At 40.2% G+C, this 17,391-nt stretch overlaps 1 protein-coding gene across 1 annotated transcript; it reads right to left on the bottom strand.

The window, feature by feature from the left end:
• Nucleotides 1–5,876: 5,876 nt before the first annotated feature.
• Nucleotides 5,877–16,432, bottom strand: LOC106577250 (transmembrane protein 150A). Its single transcript, XM_014155184.2, has 7 exons — nt 16,206–16,432; nt 11,821–11,868; nt 11,114–11,176; nt 10,757–10,824; nt 10,220–10,350; nt 8,191–8,368; nt 5,877–7,634 (listed from the first exon to the last, which is right to left on the bottom strand). The coding sequence occupies exons 1-7, from the start codon at nt 16,268–16,270 to the stop codon at nt 7,447–7,449; spliced, it is 741 nt and encodes a 246-aa protein (XP_014010659.1). The 5' UTR covers nt 16,271–16,432; the 3' UTR covers nt 5,877–7,446.
• Nucleotides 16,433–17,391: the final 959 nt, after the last annotated feature.

Raw genomic sequence — 17,391 nt, forward strand, 5'->3', positions numbered from 1 at the left:
TCACCAAAAACACTCTCAAACTTTTACAGATGCACAATCGAGAGCATCCTGTCAGGTTGTATCACCGCCTGGTACGGCAGCTGCTCCGCCCACAACCGGAAGGCTCTCCAGAGGGTAGTGAGGTCTGCACAACGCATCACCGGGTGCAAACTACCTGCCCTCCAGGACACCTACACCACCCGATGTCACAGGAAGGCCAAAAAGATCATCAAGGACAACAACCACCCGAGCCACTGCCTGTTCACCCCGCTATCATCCAGAAGGCGAGGTCAGTACAGGTGCATCAAAGCTGGGACCGAGAGACTGAAAAACAGCTTCTATCTCAAGGCCATCAGACTGTTAAACAGCCATCACTAACATTGAGTGGCTGCTGCCAACATACTGACTGAACAACAGCCACTTTAATAATGGAAAAATGTATGTAATCAATTTATCACTAGCCACTTTAAACAATGCCACTTTATATAATGTTTACTTACCCTACATTACTCATCTCATATGTATATACTGTACGCTATACCATCTACTGCATCTTGCCATCTTGATGTAATTAAATGTATCACTAGCCACTTTAAACAATGCGCTTTATATGTTTACATACCCTACATTACTCATCTCATATGTATATACTGTACGCTATACCATCTACTGCATCTTGCCATCCTGATGTAATGTATCACTAGCCACTTTAAACAATGCGCTTTATATGTTTACATACCCTACATTACTCATCTCATATGTATATACTGTACTCCATACCATCTACTGCATCTTGCCTCTGCCGTTCGGCCATCACTCATTAATAGATTTTTATGTACGTATTCATTCCTTTACACTTGTGTGTATAAGGTACTTGTTGTGAAATTGTTAGGTTATATTACTTGTTAGATATTACTGCATGGTCGGAACTAGAAGCACAAGCATTTCGCTACACTTGCATTAACACCTGCTAATCATATGTATGTAACAAATACATTTGATTTGATTTGATACTGTCTCCTAGCACCAGGTATTAACAGGGTACTGTCTCCTAGTACCGGGTATTAACAGGGTACTGTCTCCTAGCAACAGATATTAACAGGGTACTGTCTCCTAGCAACAGGTATTAACAGGGTACTGTCTCCTAGCACTAGGTTTTCAGAGGGTACTGTCTCCTAGCAACAGGTATTAACAGGGTACTGTCTCCTAGCAACAGGTATTAACAGGGTACTGTCTCCTACCAACAGGTATTAACAGGGTACTGTAACCTAGCAACAGGTATTAACAGGGTACTGTCTCCTAGCACCGGGTATTAACAGGGTACTGTCTCCTAGCACCAGGTATTAACAGGGTACTGTCTCCTAGCACCAGGTATTAACAGGGTACTGTCTCCTAGCACATCCATCCTGACGATGTCATATTGAATCAACATGCCAGGCTTGTGTCAGCAAGTCGCTAGACGCATCTTCCTCACTGGCCTTCATCATTGTTCACATTTGTTCACTCTATTTTTCCACTACAGAGCTGCTGTCTCCTAGCACCAGCATTTCACTACACCTGCAATAACATCTGCTGAACAAATGTGACCAATAAAATGTGATTTGATTAGATTAACAGGGTACTTGGTCTTTTGAAACATGACATAAATAGGTAAGACCCTGGATGAGGTGTGTTGATGTGGAAACCAACGGGATTATATATTTTTAGATTTGTTTTTATTTCTATTCGTTTTTTTGATTTCAGTTTAGTTTGTTCGTTTTCGAATCCACTTAACTCATTTTTATTTTGTTTAAGTTAGATTTTTTTTTAAATCAATACATTTTTTATATTATTTAGTTTTAGTGTTGGGGACAGAAAGTAGAACTGGGATGCTAGGAGCCATTTATGTGTTTTTGAGATGTCACCTCTTGCCACTGTGGGGAAGTAATGCATAAGGAGATGGGTCATGTTATAGGTTAGGTTTAAAGGTAGACAGCGAGATGACGTAGATGCACAACGTAAACAGTAGTAGTAGTGGGTCAGTTTCCTCAACAACCAGGAGCATTGAAGCATGAGGCTAAACTTCTCCTCTGTTTTGGTCCTGTAGCTACCACGTTGTAGCAGCGTGAAGTGCACCTGTGCAAATGATCCAATACTCTTTGTGACTGTGTGAAAGTAAAGCCTTGCATCATACTCATCTCAGTGGGTGAGTTTGAGAGGGTCACTTTTGTCAAGTTGGTCACCGCCTTTCAAAGTCTGGTGCATTCTGGGGATAAAAATAGTCAGACAGGTGCCTACAGTTGAGGTCGGACATTTTCATACACCTTAGCCAAATACATTTAAACTCAGTTTTTCACAATTCCTGACATTTAATCCTAGTAAAAATTCCCTGTCTTAGGTCAGTTAGGATCACCACTTTATTTTAAGAATGTGAAATGTCAGAATAATAGTAGAGAGAATGATTTATTTAAGCTTGTACTTCTTTCATCACATTCCATGTGGATCAGAAGTTTACATACACTCAATTAGTATTTGGTAGCATTGCCTTTAAATTGTTTAACTTGGGTCAAATGTTTTGGGTAGCCTTCCACAAGCTTCCCACAGTAAGTTAGGTGAATTTTGGCCCATTCCTCCTGACAGAGCTGGTGTAACTGAGTCAGGTTTGTAGGCCTCCTTGCTCGCACACGCCTTTTCAGTTCTGCCCACAAATGTTCTATAGGATTGAGGTCAGGGCTTTGTGATGGCCACTCCAATACCTTGACTTTGTTGTCCTTAAGCAATTTTGCCTCTACTTTGGAAGTATGCTTGGGGTCATTGTCCATTTGGAAGATCATTTGCTCAGTCATGGTGTGGGGTGGCATTTCTTTGGGGGGCCGCACAGCCCTCCATGTGCTCGCCAGAGGTAGCCTGACTGCCATTAGATACCGAGATGAGATCCTCAGACCCCTTGTGAGACCATATGCTGGTGCGGTTGGCCCTGGGTTCCTCTTAATGCAAGACAATGCTAGACCTCATGTGGCTGGAGTGTGTCAGCAGTTCCTGCAAGAGGAAGGCATTGATGCTATGGACTGGCCCGCCCGTTCCCCAGACCTGAATCCAATTGAGCACATCTGGGACATCATGTCTCGCTCCATCCACCAACGCCACGTTGCACCACAGACTGTCCAGGAGTTGGCGGATGCTTTAGTCCAGGTCTGGGAGGAGATCCCTCAGGAGACCATCCGCCACCTCATCAGGAGCATGCCCAGGTGTTGTAGGGAGGTCATACAGGCATGTGGAGGCCACACACACTACTGAGCCTCATTTTGACTTGTTTTAAGGACATTACATCAAAGTTGGATCAGCCTGTAGTGTGGTTTTCCACTTTAATTTTGAGTGTGACTCCAAATCCAGACCTCCATGGGTTGATAAATTGGATTTCCATTGATTATTTTTGTGTGATTTTGTTGTCAGCACATTCAACTATGTAAAGAAAAAAGTATTTAATAAGATTATTTCTTTCATTCAGATCTAGGATGTGTTGTTTAAGTGTTCCCTTTATTTTTTGGAGCAATATATATCCACAGGTACACCTCCAATTGACTCAAATAATGTCAATTAGCCTATCAGAAGCATCTAAAGCCATGACATCATTTTCTGGAATTTTCCAAGCTGTTTAAAGGCACAGTCAACTTAGTGTATGTAAACTTCTGACCAACTGGAATTGTGATACAGTGAAATACACAGTTTGTAAACTATTGTTGGAAAAATGACTTGTGTCATGCACAAAGTAGATGTCCTAACCGACTTGCCAAAACTATAGTTTGTTAATAAGAAATTTGTGGAGTGGTTGAAAAACGAGTTTTAATGACTCCAACCTAAGTGTATGTAAACTTCCGACTTCAACTGTATGTATCACATAGGAGTATGTTTTACACATCCCTACGCCTGAAGTGTCCCCACTTACACCAGCCAATAGCTAGCTTTCACGTGGCGCCAACTGGTAAGACACTTCAGGAGGGCGGTCATGTGTGCTCGCAAGGCAGAGGTCCTGGGTTCTAGCCATGGCATGAGCCGAATCAGTGTTACTCTCTAAGCAAGCAGCGTTATGTCCTTTACACCTGCATGAACTTTTCAAAGGTCATGATACTTTGACTGCAGTCGACTGCAAGTTTCTGCAGTTGCTTTTCACCAACTTCATCCCGCAGCCATCGCCTGCACTGTGGGAGGATCTATTGTCAACCAATCATTAGGGTGTTTTGTTTACAGTGGATACATGCATGTTTACAGTGGATATATACAAATAAATGTGATATTTGAGTCTCTCACTGATTGATGTACAATGTGTACACAGATAATATAAATATATTATGATTTCAGTTTGTGAGAATGTGATATGGGGGTTAGATACATGAACAGTATATTATCAAGAAAACCTTTTTATAAACAATGGCAACACTGCCATGTTGATCTGAGCCTTGCTGTTTGAAAACCACTTTGGTGTCTGACTTTTGGCTGTCGCATATGCACCTCCCCCAACTTCACTCTTTGACTTTCGCCTACAGTTGGTTGCTTGAGCATTACCACTCAAACACGCCCAATATCTGCGGTCCTACCTTTAAAATGATAAAGTCAATCTCCCGCCAGATTCATAAGCTTCAAAACCCAATTAGAACCCCCCCAAAAAACTAAAACTGAACATAATTAATAGTGTTTTTGTTTTGTTCATTTTGGAGTCAAAGTTAATAATATCATTATAGTTTTAGTTTTTCAAACAGATTTGTTAATTATTTTATTTAAGTTTACTAAAGTGTTTTTTCCTGATTAGTTTTAGTTTGTTTCAGTTTTTGTTGACCATAATAACCTTGGTAGAAACCATGGGTTGAACTTGTCAAATCATTCATATCACTGATATGCAGCCTGGTCTCAGACTAGACGTAACATAGTAAATATAAATCCGGGACACTCATATTTGTATGATATGTTATGGTTACATAAGACAGATAGTTACTTAAAGCAAAAACTAAAGTTGGGTCATTGGTCAGGGCTGGGGGAGGTGTAGGCGTGTTATGCGAATGCCTAGCAATCCAAATGTTGCGAGTTGGGATCTCCTCACGGACAACTTTAGTATTTTAGGAACTTTTCAACTACTTAGCTTATTAGCTAACCCTTCCCCTAACCCTAACCCTTTTTGCTATTGTAATTCATAACATATCATACAAATTGGGTGATGGACATCCACATAGTAATACATACCATACGAAATGTAACATATCGTACTAAATTTAGTATCTCGTACAGAATAATACGAAATGCTCTGAGACCAGGTTGTGATATGTCAGCTGAAAGGGATACTTTGGTATTTGGCAATGATGCCCTAGATCTACTTCCCCAGAGTCAAATGAACTCGTGGATACCATTTTTATGTCTCTGTGTCCAGTATGAAAGTAGAGGTAGTTGTGCTAATGCTGGATGTCTATGATACCCATAGACTTTCAGCCATTGCTCTAACGCTAGTTAGCGTTGGCTCGCAAAACTACTTCTGACTTCCTTCATACTGGATACAGAGACATAAAAATGGTATCCACAAGTTCATCTGACTCTGGGGAAGTAGAGAAAGTGCCTCATTCGCAAAATCCCGAAGTATCCCTTGAAAAGATTATTTATTTATTTAACCTTTATTTAACTAGGCAAGTCAGTTTAGAACAAAAACGTATTTACAATGACGGACTACTCCGGCCAAACCCAGACGACACTGGGCCAATTGTGCGCCGCCCTATGGGACTCCAATCACGGGCCGGATGTGATACACCCTGGATTCGAACCAGTTACTATAGTGACACCTCTTGCACTGAGATGCAGTGGCTTGGGACGACTAGATCTTGTCATAAGGTGCATAATGTCATGGGACAGTACCGCAGAGGAATCGCAAATACAAATTTGATCTTACACACGTTTTATTATTTAATTACGCTTGGCAAATGAAATGTCCCAAGAAATGTAAAGCCTTATTTTCATACTGAATTAACCCATACTGAATTAACCCACTGGGCACAGACATCAATTCAACGTCTATTCCACGTTGGTTCAACCAGTGTGTGCCCAGTGGGAAATGCTTTTGTCTATTTTTAATCTTGGTGAAAGTCAGTTTGTCACTTTTTCTTTATCTTAAAAAAAATAAAGATGTACCATGTTGTTAAAATGTAATCATGTAGTCCTTGATATGTTGTTGTTATAAAAGTCAATCATCATTGCACAAAAGCCCTGATTAGGAACACTGTAGAAAAGGAGACCGATACATAAGTAAGAAGAAGGGATCAAAGTAAGGCACCTTGCTAAGAAATTTGTTCTGTTCATAAAATGTTCAGTTACATTGTTTCTGGATAAATTATTGCTAATGTTCTGGTTCTTCTCTCATCTGACAGGAATGCAGTAGTACAACCAACTGCTCTGCCATCAGAAAGCTTTTCAGAATGATCTATCACAAATACAAAGATGGCTGTTCATTAATCAACTGCCACACCTAAAGGCCTGTCTCCTTCACACTTCCTGTTGTATCGCAGGTTTACAATCATCACTGGCTTCTCTTCTCGCCACCCAGAAACAAATCAGCTACTTGATCATCTTTTTAATGTTAAGGCTGTCAGAAGAGATTACTGGGCTTAGATTCCGTCGCAACATTACCCTTCAATACTTTACTTTGCAGACAATTACATTTTTATACAACAAGTAATTATGTTGTTGTTAAGTGGTATACTTCAATAGCACAGTAATGCCACCAAGATGTCATGTTTTACACATATAGACAACATATTGAAAAAAGAGCTAACAAACGTCATTGAACATTCTCCATGGCCCATCAAATGGTAAATGTTACTTTGATCAATTCAGGACCTAGGAACAGAAATAGTGACTTCAGTGCTTACAGTGACTACTACTCAAATGCTGAGGTATTCTGGTATTGGTTCATCAGTGGCTATGAAGATTGTAGGATCAAGTTTTCCCTTTTGAAAGCATCCAGAAATACTCCCCAGTACAAAGTACATTGATTTGGTGTGACAGGAAGAACTCCTCTTTCTGTTTGACTTTAGGGGCTGCATGAGAACAATGTCAGCCCTGATTTAAAAAATATATAAATAAATAATCCTCAAAAATGAGAGTTGTTCCGGGAGCAAAGTCAAAGGTCAGATATATAATCCTCATGACGCCCCTACGTCAGTGTTTCCCCAAACGATGGGTCGTGGCCAATTCAGCCAGACTGGGTCCTGGTTACAAACAATTGTTCCCTTTACTTGGTTGGTCCAATTCCACAAGCTTTAGATCTGTCACAACAAAGAAAAGTTTGCAAACTACTGGGTCGTGTCATTAAGGCACACTGTAACAAAATGTTTTAAAATGACAATGAAGTCCAGCTAATCTCTCTCTGTTTCGAACTGGTTTCTTCCATTTCATGCCTAATGAACTAGACCCCAGTGTCTCTTACAGTAGCCAACAGAGCATCTTCTCTCCTCAGGCTAGAAGGATAGGCTTCTCCTCGTCTCTTTTCACCAGCAGCGTGGACAACATGGAGGAGGAGAAAAAACAGAACTCCACAGCGAAGCTGAGCTCAAACAATTCCAGGTTGACGCTCATTATCCACTCAAACACGGCAGCTGAGTGCTTGTACAGGTATTCCTCCTGTACAAACAAGATGGTGTCTAGAGGGGTCAGAGGTTAAGGAGGGGGGAACAGCAGTTGTTGGGTGACAGGTCATGGCATACCCTCATCGAGTTTATGCTTATAGGAACCTACCCATATGTTCCAAGGAAATACAATCTCTACAAGGCAAAAGACGTCAAAGTAATTAAAACATTACACATCAGTAAACAGATAAACACACAGATAGGCATCCTCACTGTCAAGGTTCTTGCCAGTATCTTGTTGTTATCCCCTACAACTTAGAACTGTGCCTTTGCAAAGTTGAAGACGTATGGAAGTGGACACTCCTATTCTTGCATTGTGTTGTCCATATTATTTTCCTGAGTGTATGCACACCCAGCAATTTGACAGGTTCAGGGGTTATAAGCAGTTATGTAGTGAAGGGTAAACACACGTAAAACTTTTTTTACCCACTTTTTCCAGAAAAATGGATCCAAAGTATAGGGAGAGTTTCTTTACTTTAGTGCTTAACCACCTTTTTGCTTTTACCACAACATTGCTGGTTATAAGAGTCTGGGTTCAGGGCTTTGGTTATAAGTGCAGGTGAAAGGATACAGCCAATGGTGACAATGATCTGGACCACAGTAGAGGTAACTCGTGCTGGGTAGAGGAACCACTCCATCTGGGTCAGAACACACTTCCTTGTGAGCACCGTGAGGAGCAGACTATAGAAACAGATACACAGGAAGCTCACCGCAGCCCCCAGGTAATGGCCCAGCTTCAGGTACTCGGGCTGGAGGAGAGAGGACAGACAGGTTACTCTTACAATCAGGATAATCAGTTACCCTGGCTGGAGGAGAGGCTTAAGACAAGTTAACGTTTAGCTATTCTAGTTAACTTGTTCCAGTCGAGCTGCAAAACACAAAGCCAAAGCTCTTGTCACACAAAACTCAAATTCTACAATGGTGGATATGGTTGGGTGACAGAACATTCTAGGAACTTCTGGTAAAGGGGGAAGAGTACAGTTCACTGGAATTATGTGCCTGAGCCGGACATGTTTGAATGACGGCGAACTTTCTGGAAACGTCTGTTAGAGGAAAAGAGTACAGTTCACTGTAAATCTGAGCCAGAGAAAATACCTTCCAGCTAGCACATAACGTTCTGAGAACCATATGTTTCTTAGAGCTTGGTGAGAGTGTGGTTGTCCTATGATTATTTTGCATACAACCTTCCCACAACTTTCTGAGAATGGTGCAGGATGTTTCCTTGGCTTTGGAACATTCTCAACACATTTAAGGAACTTGACAAAAAAAATACATTATTGGTTTGGTATTTTATTACTCTAACAGAATGTTTCCTAAAAGTTCACACACAGTTCCATTTAATTTCAATAATATTCTAGGAACGTTACCCAACTGGTTTGACATTGGGAATGTTCTCAAATAGTTCAGACAACGTTAAGAAGAAAGGTTATTCTGTTGGAATTTCAATACAATAGGTTTGAATCTCACTGATGCCGTGTCACAATACAAATGTGTTTGCATGATTAATTCCTGAGGAAATGAATTTCCATGTGTCCTATCTGTGCTTGGAGTTCAACAAAGTTAACCCCCAAATAAGCTAGTAGTGTTATTAAAACATTTAGTGAATTTAAGGAAGTTAGTTTTTTTTAAACTCCAAATCACCTATAATTTCAGTTCTCAGAGCGTTAACAAAACCTCCTAGGAAAACTTAAGGAACCAGAGTAAAACGTTCTCAGAACCTCCCTGCAACCTAAAAATAAATGTTCCCAGAACAGGCAACATTTTTACTTCTGTTCTCAGAACATTTAAAAAGCGTTCCATTTTACAGGTCAGGAAACGTATAGCTTCGTTCACACAACCAATGTGAAACCAAAAGCATACATTCGCACAACTTCCAAGGAACCAAATGTGCTAGCTGGGCTGTTACCAGTACCTTTGCTAAATAAGAGACAAAAGACATGATCTTCTTCTGAAGAAAACATCTGACAAACTTTGATTTTGAGGTGAATTATCTGTCTACGTCTATGAAATAATGTCAAAAAGGTACACATTGACATGTCTATTTTTCTATTGTACTTTTCTGCTGATGTTCTGCCATCCGTAGCTATGTCTGCACACATTAACAAACCTACCAATCGTGTCATGGATGTTTGTTTGCTTTGTTGCCACTCCTCTCTTTGTTCACAATTCAAGATTTAATTTTACCGCAACTCAGGAGATATTTTTTACGCACTTTGTCAGTGTCAGTAGAGAGTGTCAGTTCAAAGTACACTTTAAACTTGATAGACCTTTGTGTCTTTCTCTAACCTAGATATTAAGTATAAGGTATTTTTTAATACATGTGAAGTTCGGTCTAACCTTGCGTGCCAGACTACTACGTTTGTCCTTACACGTCACCCACTCTCTCCCTGTCGACAATGACGACAAACATCCTGAGGGGCCTCTGTGTCAGAGACTTTACTTTACTTGCTCGATGTCGCTGTCTACGCACAGAATTCATTTTTGCAGTATCGTGTACTATACACCCTTGTTTGCTCTTTAAACATATACTTATAGTGTATTGCATGACAACCTGAGTAAGGATGAAACTACACTATACTGTATGTGCAGGAAGTACTTACGTTGCAGTTCCCAGCCACAAAGGCCCCGACAGCCGCCACTCCACCAAACACCAGGGCGATTCTACTGAGCATGGAGTGGACACTGTTCCTCTCCAAGATGTGAGCATGGTGGAAGATACAGAACACCATAACTAAAAAAAAAAGTTATTATAATGCATCTATAACATAGGGTAATTGATCAAATGTTCATAAGATGATTATTACATGTATATACATTAGGTGCAATATCACATCTGATCTAAAACAATGTGACTATATGATTATAATTAAATGACACAACAATAACAATCAACTCGTTAAAACTTTGGTTTTGGTAGATGTTTCCTCAGCAGGACAAACACGTTCGATAAGAAATCTGACATACCAAATCGTTTTAAGGGTGACCTTGAGGTAAAATAACATCTAAGTACATTATGAGCACATACTCGAATACTATCATCTTTGTATCAGTATAGACATCTGCAGAGTGCATTGAGATCCAGTATGACCTGTGGATGTATACTGTAGGGTGAGCAAACTGTACAGCTACAAACTTACACATAAATGAACCAGCATTAAAGGTGGCTGTGAACAATGAGCTTTCTGGTAAGCTTGTTCCACTCGAGCTGCAGAACACAAGGCCAAAGCATGTGTAAGAAACCATTATTTCACATCATACTGAAATTACCCAGTGACAATAATATTAAAATAAGACATTCCTAGAATGTTCTCTGTCAAAAGCTGACTACGTGTTCTGACGTGAATTTAACAAATTATAATTCAATTTAAAATTCCATGTGAACTTAGTAAATTCACAAACTTCAAAATGGAGGTCCACTTTTAATTTCATTTTCTGAACTGAATAAGATGAAAGTGTTAGTTGACCCTAACCTTGATATAGTGGTCTATGGTTACCTTATGGTTGGGACTTGACAACATGCTATTGATGTATTGTCTCTGCAGTGGTTCCCAGGGGCCCTGAAAAAAGAAAAGGGAAAATAATAATGTTTACAGATCTTCTCTTTATCTATGGTGGTCTTCATCCCTGGTCCTGGAGGGTACAGGGTGTGGCGTGTAGGCTTTTGTTACAGCCCAACAGCAGCAACACACCTGATACAACTAATTAAGTTGATGATTAGTGGATTAGTTTTAGTCAGGTGTGTTGGTGCTAGGCTTAAACAAATAGACTGCATACCCTGTGGATCTCCAGGACTAGAGTTGAACAATGCTGCTTTAGAAATACGGATGTAGGATCTTAATTTGAGCCAGTTTGCTACAGCAGGAAAATAATCCTGCAGCAACAGTAAATGTGAAATATTATGTGAATTATAATTAATGGACATTTAAGTAGGGATTTATATATTTTACGTAAGGGAAAATCAAGTCGGAAATGTAAAAGTGGAAATGACAAACTTCAGAAGCCTATTTATACCTCAAATACACTACAAGTTAAACATTTCCTGCACTTCAGGAAAGTTCTCCTGCAACAAGGTGATCAAATTAAGATCCTACATCTGTATGCTTGTGTTCCATTAAAACAATGTATTTCATTGACATTTAATTGGCTGAAAGAACCAATCACAATGGTCTGTAGAAAATCTCACAAACAGAACACAACGCACCAGTTGTTGAGGGAACACACATGGTCATAGCTGTACGCCAGGCCATACCTGAAACCAAAAAACAAACACACTCATTTGATATGATTAAAGTGCCTAATTCTCTTAACATGTATGGTTTTTCAATGTATAATATGATATACAATACGCTCCCATTAATGAACACTGATAACCTTGAGGTTCAATAAGTAACCAGGAACTGATGTGGGTGACTAAGCAAAAGTACACAGATGGATTTGGTTAGAATATTATTAGCAGCCCTGTTACAAAGCCACTCATATCCATATATGTGTATGCCTTTACAGGCAGTCAACCAGAGTCAATAAGAAAGTACTAGACTGTACTGTGCCCTCTGAGGACAAACAAAGGTTGAATCAAATGTCTCTACATGAACGCATAGAACCTTTTCCTTTATGCTTCACATCTAGTAACAATAGACAGAACTGTGCCGTGTCCTCTGACTATTAAGCAATAAGACATCTACATTTACATTTTAGTCATTTAGCAGACGCTCTTATCCAGAGCGACTTACAGTAGTGAATGCATACATTTCATACTTTTTTTTTCTTTTTTTCCCCCGTAAGACCCGAGGAGGTGTGGTATATGACCAATATACCACGGCTAAGGGCTGCTCTTAAGCACAACGCAACACGGAGTGCCTGGAAACAGCCCTTAGCCGTGGTATATTGGCCATATACCACGAAACACCGAGGTGTCTTATTGCTATAATAAACTGGTTACCAACGTAATTAGAGCAGTAAAAATAAATGCTTTGTCATACACGTGGTATATGGAATGATATACCACGGGTGTCAGCCAATCAGCATTCATGCCTCGAATGAACCACCCAGTTTATAATGAAGGTTAAATCCTGTCTCACAATGTAGGAAGTGAAACAATTGGTTTATGTTTTGCACGTTGTGAGGTGGGCTCTAAGGTGGTGGCTCTGACTCTACAGGTATCCTCAATGTTCTTTCTGGAAAGTTCTGTTTGTCACATGCAGGTGGTCTAAGGGTATTTTCACAACACTTTCAACAAATCTTAATGAGGTTATGACATTTATATTGGAATCACAAGAACAACAATCACTTCCTGGTTTTGATAATCACGTATCTGTCACACCTGTCCTTGTGATTGTCTCCACCCCCTCCAGGTGTCGCTTATTTTCCCCAGTATCCCTGTGTTTCCTGTCTCTCTGTGCCAGTTTACTTGTATGTTTGTCAAGTCAACCAGTGTGTTTTTCCTGTTCTTCTTTTGCTAGTCTTCCCGGTTTTGACCCCTGCCTGACTCTGGACTACGTTCCCGCCTGACTGATCTTCCTGCCTGCCCTGACCTTTGGTACCTTTTGAACTCTGAACTGGTTTTGACCTTTTGCCTGTCCACAACCATTCTCTTGCCTTACCCTATTGGATTATTGGATTATTAAATATTGTATGACTCCAACCATCTGCCTCCTGTGTCTGCATCTGGGTCTCACCTTGTGTCATGATAGTATCTGTGTGCTTAGAAGGTGGCAGTATCACCATGAAGGTGATTATATAAGATTATTTTTTTTTAAACACAGTTTTCCCACACTAGCTAGGTTTTCATCCAACCTTCAAGTTTTAATGTCACATGCACAAGTGCAGTGAAATGCCTTTCTTGCGAAATCAAAACCTAACAATGCAATAATCAATAAATGTCATACTAAAAAAAACACGAGAAATAAGTAGAAATATGAAGAACACTGAGTAAGCAAGCTAGCATACTATACAGGGTCAGTTCCAATACCATATTTACAATGCGCAGCGATACTGGACTGATGGAGGTAGATATGTATAGGGGTAAGGTGACTAGGCAACATGATATAAAATAGAGTAGTAGCAGCTTGTATGTGAGTGTGTGTAGAGTCAGTATAAATGTGAGTTAAGTATAAATATATGCGAAGAAAGTACATGTCGGAATAAAACATGACAGGCCTGATGGAAACAGAACACAAATATTGTTATAATAACCATCCTATCGAAGTAAATCACATATCGACTCCTCAGGAAAGCACACAGATTAAAGAAATGAATTAACTTCACAGGGTGGTGAAAGTGCAAAGTAATGAGCTTGATGATTCTTTCCAATAAGTAGCGAGGTGTATTATTCTGGTGACATGATCGTCGAGGCTTGGCTGCCGTTTGACAAATAAAAATAATCTTGCTCTTCAATCCATAATAATCTAATAATGTAGGCTATACGTTTGCTGTTGGTTAGAGAACAGGTGCCAATACCAGAGTGGGCACACTCGCTATATGACGCAACTATTTTTGTGAGAATACAATCAGCAGAGTTGAAAATGCGACGGAAACCCATTTAAGTTGGATTTTTTATTTGGTAGGCCCTACATGGGAATTGAATCGCAAAAGTAGTTTTTATGTGCACCACGTCATCACACACAGATTTTTATCTGCAACAAGTAAATTTGATGGAAACATACAGTTGAAGTCGGAAGTTTACATACACTTGGGTTGGAGTCATTAAAACTAGTTTTTCAACCACTCCACAAATTTCTTGTTAACAAACTATAGTTTTGGCAAGTCGGTTAGGACATCTACTTTGTGCATGACACAAGTCATTTTTCCAACAATTGTTTACAGACAGATTATTTCACTGTATCACAATTCCAGTGGGTCAGAAGTTTACATACACTAAGTTGACTGTGCCTTTAAACAGCTTGTAAAATTCCAGAAAATGATGTCATGGCTTTAGAAGCTTCTGATAGGCTAATTGACATCATTTGAGTCAATTGGAGGTGTACCTGTGGATGCATTTCAAGGCATACCTTCAAACTCAGTGCCTCTTTGCTTGACATCATGGGAATATCAAAAGAAATCAGCCAAGACCTCAGAAAAAAAGTCTGGTTCATATTTGGGAGCAATTTGCAAACGCCTGAAGGTACCACCACGTTCATCTGTACAAACAATAGTACGCAAGTATAAACACCACAACACACAACGCAGCCATCATACCGCTCAGGAAGGAGAAGTGTTCTGTCTCCTAGAGATGAACGTACTTTGGTGCGAAAAGTGCAAATCAATCCCAGAACAACAGCAAAGGACCTTGTGAAGAAGCTGGAGGAAACGGGTACAAAAGTATCTATATCCACAGTAAAACAAATCCTATATCGACATAACCTGAAAGGCCGCTCAGCAAGGAAGAAGCCACTGCTCCAAAACCGCCATAAGAAAGCCTGACCACGGTTTGCAACTGCACATGGGGACAAAGATCGTACTTTTTGGAGATATGTCCTCTTGTCTGATGAAACAAAAATAGAACTGTTTGGCCATAATGACCTTTGTGTTTGAAGGAAAAAGGGGGAGGCTTGCAAGCCGAAGAACACCATCCCAACCGTGAAGCACCGGGGTGGCAGCATCATGTTGTGTGGTTGCTTTGCTGCAGGAGGGGCTTGTGCACTTCACAAAATAGATGGCATCATGTGGAAGGAAAATTATGTGGATATATTGAAGCAACATCTCAAGGCATCAGTCAGGAAGTTAAAGCTTGGTCGCAAACGGGTCTTCCAAATGGACAATGACCCCAAGCATACTTCCAAAGTTGTGGCAAAATGTCTTAAGGACAACAAAGTTAAGGTATTGGAGTGGCCATCACAAAGCCCTGACCTCAATCCTCTAAAAAAATGTGTGGGAAGAACTGAAAAACTGTGTGCGAGCAAGGAGGCCTACAAACCTGACTCCGTTACACCAGCTCTGTCAGGAGGAATGGGTCAAAATTCACCAAAATTATTGTGGGAAGCTTGTGGAAGGCTACCCGAAAGATTTGACCCGAGTTAAACAATTTAAAGGCAATGCTACCAAATACTAATTGAGTGTATGTAAACTTCTGACCCACTGGGAATGTGATGAAAGAAATAAAATCTGAAATAAATAATTCTCTACTATTCTGACATTTCACATTCTTAAAGTAAAGTGCTGATCCTAACTGACCTAAGACAGGGAATTTTTACTAGGATAAAATGTCATGAATTGTGAAAAACTGAGTTTAAATGTATTTGGCTAAGGTGTATGTAAACTTCCAACTTCAACTGTATCTAGTGGGAAAATGCGCAGATTGTTTTTATGCAAATCTTTGAATATTCGCATGAAAATCTGTCACCAAATCTTTGAATATTCGCATGAAAATCTGTCACCAATTGGATGGAATCCTAGCTATAGTAATCACGAGACCATGTGAATTATGAGATTAATGGAAAAACAATATACTGGCATATACATTGCACTTTATACATTTTTTTACACAGTATTTACATGTGACAAATCTAAGTGAAGTAGCGCAAGTACATGTTATCTAAGGTCTTATAAAAGATTAGAAATAAAATATAGATATATTCTTGTTTAACTTACGTCACCCAGGTTCCAATGAGAGACACTAAGGAGAGGGAGATGGGGAGTAGACTCCAGAGGACCATGTCTTGGTAGTTCGGTGAGAGAGACCAGCAGCAGTAGAAGTACAGTGGGGACGCTCTGGGTCCAGACTGGCACTGAGAGGGTCGCTACCTCTAGATTCCTCCTTCAGCAGAGTCAGTCATCCACACAAATGGCACCACCTTGTCCTGTCAGAGGGCATATGTGAGGAAACACAGGGAGGGCCCGTTTGACGCCATCTCACTGTTTGTTTTAAGTTACATAGCACACCCTGCACAGGCTGCATAGCTGTCAAACTCATGTTCCCCCAGTGGCAGTTCAGAGCTCTCCTGTACATTTCTTAGATTCCTTTACTGAACTGGAAAATGTAACTTTAACTTTCAGAACCCATTGTCCTTTATGGTTGTGAGGTCTGGGGTCTGCTTACCAACCAAGAATTCACAACATGGAACAAACACCAAATTGAGAATCGGCATGCAAAATTCTGCAAAAATATGCGTGTATAAAGTAAAACACCAAATAATGCATGCAGAGCAGAATTAGGCCGATAACCGCTAATGATCAAAATCCAGAAAAGAGCTGTTAAATTCTACAACCACCTAAAGGGAAGCAATTCCCAAACTTTCCATAACAAAGAGAGATGAACCTGGAGAAGCAGGACCTGGGGCTCTGTTCACAAACACAAACAGATCCCACAGTGCCCCAGTCAAATCATGAGAAATATATATATAATATTACTTGACACATTAGAAAGAATTAACAAAAAAACAGAGCAAACTAGAATGCTATTTGGCCCTAAACAGAGAGTACATGGTGGCAAAATACCTGACCACTGTGACTGACCCAAAATTAAGGAAAGCTTTGACAATGTACAGACTTAGTGAGCATAGCCTTGCTACTGAGAGAGGCTGCTGTAGGCAGACCTGGCTCTCAAGAGAAGACAGGCTATGTGCACACTGCCCACAAAAGGAGGTGGAAACTGAGCTGCACTTCCTATGTATGACCATACTGGAGACACATATTTCCCTCAGATCACACAGACCCACAAAGAATTCAAAAACAAATCCATTTTTGAAGAACTCCCATATCTATTGGGATAAATACCACTGTGTCATCACAGCAGCAATATTTGTGACATGTTGCCACAAGAAAAGGGCAACCAGTG

Source organism: Salmo salar, chromosome ssa18, assembly GCF_905237065.1.
Source record: "Salmo salar chromosome ssa18, Ssal_v3.1, whole genome shotgun sequence".
NCBI classification, from domain to species: Eukaryota; Metazoa; Chordata; class Actinopteri; order Salmoniformes; family Salmonidae; genus Salmo; species Salmo salar.